General features: G+C 63.5%; 1 protein-coding gene across 2 annotated transcripts; it reads right to left on the bottom strand.

Annotated features, from left to right (window-relative positions):
- Positions 1-1504: 1504 nt before the first annotated feature.
- LOC121332982 (myosin light chain kinase, smooth muscle-like) lies at positions 1505-6827 on the bottom strand. 2 transcript variants are annotated; one of them, XM_041398970.1, is made up of 11 exons: positions 6371-6827; positions 5421-5500; positions 4926-5080; positions 4494-4584; positions 4173-4376; positions 3478-3695; positions 3020-3143; positions 2793-2945; positions 2508-2628; positions 2141-2231; positions 1505-1817 (listed from the first exon to the last, which is right to left on the bottom strand). In XM_041398970.1, exons 3-11 carry the CDS (start codon positions 4939-4941, stop codon positions 1684-1686), a joined length of 1152 nt encoding a protein of 383 aa, XP_041254904.1. In that variant the 5' UTR covers positions 4942-5080; positions 5421-5500; positions 6371-6827; the 3' UTR covers positions 1505-1683. The 2 variants fall into 2 exon arrangements, with proteins under 2 accessions (XP_041254904.1, XP_041254905.1); XM_041398971.1 differs by lacking the exon at positions 6371-6827 and having other exon boundaries at positions 4926-5149; positions 5421-5618.
- Positions 6828-7178: the final 351 nt, after the last annotated feature.

Raw genomic sequence — 7178 nt, 5'->3', positions numbered from 1 at the left:
CCACAAGGGCCCCCTGAGCCTCCTTTGCTCCAGGGAACTTCGGGGATTTCCAAAAGGGCTCCCCCTTTGCCAGCAGCAGGTCCATACACCAGTTTCCAAATAAAGCTCCTTCTGAAATTCCATCCTCCATTTCCAACAAGAGACAAGAGCACCCAGCCCTGGGCAGGTGACAATCTGCCACCCCCCAGTGCCCTCCGTGGTCACAAGGACCCAGCAGCCACAGCCATGAGCAGCAGGAACAGGCTTTTGCCACAAAAATTCAACTCAGGCCTGGGCACTGGTAAGGCCCTGGCAGCTGCAGAGTCTGTCCCACAAGGAGGGGACAGGGAGGTGACACATCCCTCCCCAGGAGCCCAAGGGAATAAAAAAGCACTTTCCTCCTGGCCCCTGCTCCAGGCAGAGGGGGAGGAAGGGTGGAAGCCGTGCATTATTTGGCACAGCTGGAGCCTGGCACCGGGCACAGCTCAGGGCTGCTCCACCCAGGGCACCTCCAGGAGGCCTCTGGCGTGAGCAGGCGCTGGAGGAGAGCAGCACCCAGCCCTGATCCAGCAGGAGGAGGTTTTCATGGAGTCACACCGTGGTTAATGCTGGAAGGAGCCTCTGGAGGGCACCCGGTCCCCATCTCTGCTCCAGGACTGCCCAGACAATTTTAAAATCTGCAAGGATGAAGAGCACACAGCCTCCCTGGGCAACCTGTGCCAGCGCTGCACCAGCAGTACAAACGCGTTTTCCTGAGGTTCCCATGGTGTTTCAGGTGGTGCCCATGGCTTTGGGCTCTGCTGAGAAGAGCCTGAAGCCCTTCCTTCAGGCATTGATGTGAGGTGAGCAGGTACCTCTGAGCTTCTCTTGCCCAGACAACCCCAGCTGCCCCAGACATTCCTCATGGATGAGGAGCTCCAGTTTCTCCCTCATCTTTCATCAAACTGTCCTGTGTGTCCATGCCACTGCTGCAGTGGGGCCCCCAGCACACAGCACAGCCCTGCAGGGTGGGCTCATGGCTTTGGGAATGATCCCTCCCTCCTCCTGCAGCCCAGGGTGCTTTCAGCACCTTCTACCGAGGGCACACTGAGGGGCAGTGCCCACCCCAGTGCCCAACAGGACCCCAGCCCAGTCTCTGTCCCAGCTGGGTGTCCCTCACTGTGTGCCTGGGTTCTTCCCCAGGGCTCCCAAACACCAAGTTCTGCCCCTCAGGCCAAGGCTGGAGGTCCCACAGCCATTTCCAGCCCCAGCAGTACCAGAAATGGACAGAGAAGAGGCCTCAGGGCTGATCCTGGCTCATGTGAGCTCAGGACATGATGACAACCCCTCTGATAAGGAAGGAATTCTCTTCTGAGCAAGGAATACCCATGGCTCTGTGCCCATCACTCCTAGAGATGACAGGGCTGGTGGCCCAGGTGGGCAAGAGGCTGATGCCAGCTCCCCAGGGGTGGGCACAGCCTGAGCAGCTCTTTCCTACCTGTCCCAGTGAGGCTGGGGGAACAGGAGCAGCACAGGGAGTGCAGAGATTGTCAGTGCTTTATTGGTGGCAGGTGCCTGGCAGGGACAGCAGCACAGGGACCCCAGAGCTCAGCCCCAGGGGGGTCTGGCTCTGCCCTAGGCTGGCCAGGCCACGGTGGGAGCTGCTGGAGGGGGCACCATCCCCATCTCTAGGTGCTCCAGGATGGGGGTGACCGGACCACGCTGTCACTGCCCTGAGGCTGCCGTGCTCCCACCATCCTCATCCTCATCCTTCTGGTCTGGCAGCAGCTCCAAGGGGTTGGCACCTCGTTGGGGCAGAGCTCCGGGGGGCTGTTCCTTCTCCAGGCTGCAGCCCAGGCCTGCAGGAGATGAGCAAAGGGAATGGTGAGGAGCTGGCTGGATCCAACCTCTCCCCTGTGCAGGAGGCACCCGTGGGGATCAGCTGTGGTCACACAGAGGGGGATGAGCCTGTCCAGGGCTGCATCAGAGACCCCCCCAACAGGAATGGGGATGGAGGGCCCTGGAGCAGAAATGGCACTGTGGGGCAATGCCTGGGAGTTTAGGGGCAGCCAGGGTGGAGTGAAAAGAGGAGGAGGCTGCCCAGGAGCACAAGTGGAGATGGAAAAGCAGAGAGAATGGTCTGGGGGGTGGAAATAGGGAATGGTGCCTCAGAGGCCATCACCTTCTTCATCCTGAGCCTCTGAAGCCTTCCCCTCGAGGCTCTGGGACAGCAGGGTCAGCCTCTTCAGAGCCAGCAGGGCTTTCCCTGTTTTCTGGAGGGAGGAGAACGGGCACTGAGCCCTTCAGCAGAGGAACCCCCTGTCCCCATCACCCCACCAGGGGCACTGAGCCCCTCAGCAGAGCCACCCCCTGTCCCCATCAAACCACCAGGGGCACTGACCCCTTCAGCAGAGCCACCCCCTGTCCCCATCACCCTACCAGGGGCACTGAGCCCCTCAGCAGAGCCACCCCCTGTCCCCATCACCCCACCAGGGGCACTGAGCCCCTCAGCAGAGCCACCCCCATGTTCCCATCACCCCACCAGGTACCTGCCACTTCCTCCGTGCCAGGAACTGCCTGATCCTCTCCTTGGACAGCACCTTGGGGCTGCTGGGCTGGGGGTGCTGCAGCCAGGGGTGCAGCAGAGCCCCTGCACTGGGGAGCCGTCGGCTGCAGCACACAGAGAGGGTCATGGGGGGCTCCTCCACCCTCAGACCCTCACCTGGAGGGTCCCCTCCACCAAACAGGCAGAGCTTTCCCTCACGCACCCCCTCAGCACTCCAAAATCCAGCCCAGCTCCAGCTGAGCAGCCCACAGCCACCCCCAGGCCCTACCAGGGGTCCTTCTGCAGCAGTTGGCTGATGAAGTCCTTGGCTTGCTGGGAGATCTCCGAGAAGGTCTCCTCCTCAAAGTCCCACTGGGCAGCTGTGACGTTGCTCAGGGTCTCCATGTCAGTGTCCCCCTGGAAGGGTGACTCCCCGCTCAGCCTGAAGAGGTGACCAGGGCATCAGTGAGAGCTCAGCCCCCTCCAGCCCCGCCTGCCCCCCAGGAGGGCACTCACAGGATGTAGCAGATGACACCAACGCTCCACATGTCTGTGGAGAAGCTCACGGGCTCAAAGGCGACCACTTCTGGAGCCATGAATTCGGGGGTGCCGTGCAGCACCTTCACAGGGGTGTCTGGAGCTGCAGAGAGGAGGCAGGAGGCCAGTTGGGATGGCCCTGGGGCAGAGGACACACCAACACAGCCCAGCTGGAGCTGCCACCCTCCAAGGCTATTGCAGCTCTTGGTGCTCTCCAAGAGCATCTCTGTGTGCCACCCCCCCATGGGCACGGGGGTCCTGGGGGTCTCCACCTCTGCAGCAGCACTGGGGACACCCAGCTTTGCCCAGAGCACTGGGGCTGTCAGGAAGGGCCCAGGCAGGAGGACACCAAGCTCCTCGCTGCTGTGCCAGGCCAGATCTGTCCCTGTGGCAGTGCCAGTCCCTGCCCTGCACCCCAGGAGCCCCTTGGTGCTCACCCAGCCTCCGTGCCAAGCCAAAGTCGATGATCTTGACCCGGTGGCTGCCGGGGCTGACGCAGACGATGTTCTCGGGTTTGAGGTCCAGGTGGACGATGGCCTGGCCGTGCATGAAGTGCAGCCCCTCCAGGATCTGCCGCACGTACTGGGCGCTGCTGGGCTCCGTGTGCTCGAAGTCGTCGTCCACGATGCGCTCAAAGAGCTCCCCGCCTGCCACACTGGGGACAGCCAGGTGCTGGGGACACTTTGGGGTCTCATCAGCCCCGAGGAGGGGAAGCCCAGCAGAGAACCCAGACTCAGCACCCTGGGAGCATCTCACCACCCTTATCTCCAGGAGCTGCGGGTTCCCCATCCATCCCACACCAGCACCCCATGGCACAGGGACCCCTCCCCACCTGCCACTGTGGGGACAAAAAGGTGCTGGGGACCCTCCACACTGGGGACAGCCAGGTGCAGGGGACCCCTTTGGGATCTACCAGCCCTGAGGAGGGGAAGCCCAGCAGAGAACCCAGACTCAGCACTCTGGGAGGACCTCACCACTCACAACTCTTGAGTCACCAGGTTCTCCATCCATCCATCCATCCATCCATCCATCCATCCATCCCACAGCACAGGGACCCCTCCCCACCTGCAGTGCTCCCCTGGCAGAGCCCAGCACTGCCCCACCCCTCCACACCTGCCTGCCCCTCACTCACTACTCCATCACCATCACCAGCTCGGCGGGGCCCTGGAAGGCGTCGAGGCACTGCACGAGGCGCGGGTGGTGCAGGAGGTTCATCAGCTCCACCTCGGCCCACGCCGCCTGCCTCTCCTTCGCCGTGCGCGTCCGGAAATACTTCCCAGCCCGGATTCTGCCCGTGGCCTTTTCCTGCAGCCTGTACACAGTCCCGAATTTCCCCCTGGGACAGAGGAGGATGAGGGATGGAGGAGTCACCGCCACCCACCTGTATCCCACCAGGGCCGTGCATGGACGGCCAGGGCCATGCCCAGGGTGGGGACACGGCACCCCCACTCACTCTCCCAGCTTCTCCAGCTGTGTGTACACATCCGAAAACTTGTCCTGGCTGTTGATGACCACGTCACGGTGTTCAAAGGCCTCCTCAGCTCCTGGGGGATGGATTAAGGTGGGCCATGCAGGGATCCCCCCTGCTTTGGGGACCAGGGGCCTGTCTTCCCCTCCAGTGCTAATTTCTGTGTCCCCCCTGTTCCATCTGGGACCAACCACCCTCCCCACCCAGCGAGGATGGCACCTGGGGAGAACATGGGCACAGGAGCTCCTGGGGCAGCCCAGCACCCTGCAAGTCAGATTTGGGGTGAAAGGTGCTTTTAGGATCAAAAATCCAAGAGAAATGGGGCCAGGATGGAATGGAGATTGGTGCTGATAGGGGGGGTGGACAGGGTCACACCATTGCTGGAGTCTCCTGTGCCTCCCTGGGGCTCTGCTGTACCTTCTGCCTGGGACATGGTGGTGCCACCGGCTCCTCACAGGGTGCTGGCACGGTCAGGGCAGGTTCTGGATGTGTCCCCCAGGCTGGGACAGGGGTGCTGGGGCAGGCGATGGCTGTGTCTCTGCTCCAGCTGCTCCCTGGGGCTCTGCACCTCCCTGCCACAGGAGACCACTGGCTTCACTCCACCAGCACCCACACCTCCCATCCCCCGTGTGGGGTCCCTCCTGATGGACCCAAAAGGACCAGATATTAAAGTGAAGCCCCTTTTTTGGATGGGGACAACACTTTCCCAGCCTCCAAGCCGATGTTTTTCCCATGCGCTGTCTTACATCAGCCAGGAAATCCCCAGGAAAACCACACTTGTAGGGCAAAGGAGCTGTTTCCTTACACGTCCCCTCCACACTCTGTCCCCAGAAAGGCTGGGGGGACAGACAGTGACACCCAGGGGTGTCAGGCAACAGCACCCAAACCCAGCCTGGGAGCCACAGCACTGACCTGTTACTGTCCAGCCCCTCCTGCTCCAGGCCAGCTGCAGCTCGCTGCCCTGTCCCAGTCACTGCAGAGCCACCGGGCAGCTGGGGAGGGAGGGAAGGAAGGGGTGATGCTGGAGGTTCAGGACAACTTGAACCACACAAATGGGGATATCTCGGGGTACAGCTGGGAGCATCCCTCCCACTCCGGCGCTGGGAACAGCCCTGGCTGTCCCCTCCCTTTCCTTCCCAGCAGAGCGCTTCCGGACTTGGGGGACAAACAACCCCCACCACTCAGGAGCTGTCCCCAGACCATGCCCCAACGCCCCCTTTGGCACCGTGCAGGGCCACAGATCTGCAACACAGAGCTCAGGCAGAGGAACCCCAGGGTAGCAGGGCCACAGGGGCCTGACACACCTCACCGCACAGCAAAGACCCCCCTGCTCTGCCCTCCTTGTGCAGCATCTGGCGCCTCTCACAGGTTAAATCCACAGTCCACCCAGCCCCGGCCAGCCCCCGCCCCCGTCCCACCCATGGGTGGGTTCCTGCAGGGGGGCTGAGCACCCACACCTGCCCCCCCGTCCCTGCTCCACCTGCAGCCAATATCCCATCGCTGAACCCAGCACCAGCCCTGGGCTTCGGCTTCCCGGGAGAGCTCGGCTCCGGCTCCAGGGAAGCGGGGTGAGGGTGAATGGGGAGTTACAAAACTCCTCCGGGCCTCCAAAGCAGGTGGCTTGGAGGAAAAATGTGTTTCCCAGCTTTTATCCCCCAAAAGCAGGAGCGTGCAGCCGCTCTGGCGCCCGGTGCTGCCGTTTGCCCGGTTTGCCCAGATTTGAAATGGGAAGAACACCGTGATTTCCTCCCGGAGCTGACTCCAGACCCGGGATCAGGCAGTGTCACCGCGCGGGGACACGGAATCCCTGGGGACAGGGGCGGCACAGCAGCCGGGGCAGAGGGGGGGTCACCTGGGGTTACCTGCTGTCCGCAGCCAGCTCTCGGGGAGATTTGGGGCGATGCCAGCGCCTCCAGACGCGTCCCAGCGCCGCTCCCAGGCTCGGCTCAAAGTCCACGGGCTCCGGCAGGGAGTAGGGGACAAATGTCCCCAGGGCAATGGCGGGGTCACCACGACCTCGCTGTGCCTTTGTCACCGCGACCTCGCCAGCGGCGGGGCAGAGCCGGGCCCGGGGGTGCCGCGGGCAGGGTCCCGGGGATCAGGGATGTGCGGGTGCTCCGGGCTCGGCGGTGCCGCCGGCGCTCGGCTGGAGCCCGCTGGGATATCGACTGCGGGGACACGACAGGACACGGGGTGGCCGGGATGGGGACAGGCAGCTGGAGCACGGCTGGGCGCATCCCGGCCGGGGACACGCTGCCTGAGCCGCTCGGCGCTCCCGGGGCAGCGCGGGGCCGGCAGCTCCCGGCCCACGGGCACCGGAGACAGCCCCGGAGCGCGAGCGATCCCGGCAGCCGCTGGATGTCAGTGTTGGCCTGACCTGGTCCCGATGGCAGCGCAGAAAGGAGCAGAAAAAGAAAGATTTTGGGGTCTGGGGGATCAGTGGAGGGCTGGCAGCACCCACGGCGCGGCGGGATGTGCCGGGATGTGCCTGGCTGGAGGGTGAATCCCTCGGGAGCCGCATTCCCGGCGGTGGAGCAGCGCAGCCGGGAGACAGCAGCAGCAGCAGGGAAAGCCGGCTGCGGGGATCGACAGAGATCAATGCAGCCTCTGGGACTGCGCGGTACCGACAGCGCTCCGCTCCCGGCCTCGGACCTGTCCCCTCCCTTGTGC

The sequence above is a fragment of the Onychostruthus taczanowskii genome, unplaced genomic scaffold (assembly GCF_017590055.1).
Source record: "Onychostruthus taczanowskii isolate IOZ18803 unplaced genomic scaffold, ASM1759005v1 scaffold151, whole genome shotgun sequence".
Taxonomy (NCBI): Eukaryota; Metazoa; Chordata; class Aves; order Passeriformes; family Passeridae; genus Onychostruthus; species Onychostruthus taczanowskii.
This window is presented reverse-complemented; position numbering and strand designations above follow the sequence as displayed.

Bases quoted from the DNA above. Each gene is read 5' to 3' on its own strand.
- LOC121332982 (XM_041398970.1), bottom strand. The intron at 3,696-4,172 runs GTGAGTGAGGGG...GGCTGTCCCCAG, and splicing joins CTGGTGATGGTGATGGAGTA to TGTGGCAGGCGGGGAGCTCT. The intron at 2,629-2,792 runs GTAGGGCCTGGG...TGTGTGCTGCAG, and splicing joins CTGCTGCAGAAGGACCCCTG to CCGACGGCTCCCCAGTGCAG.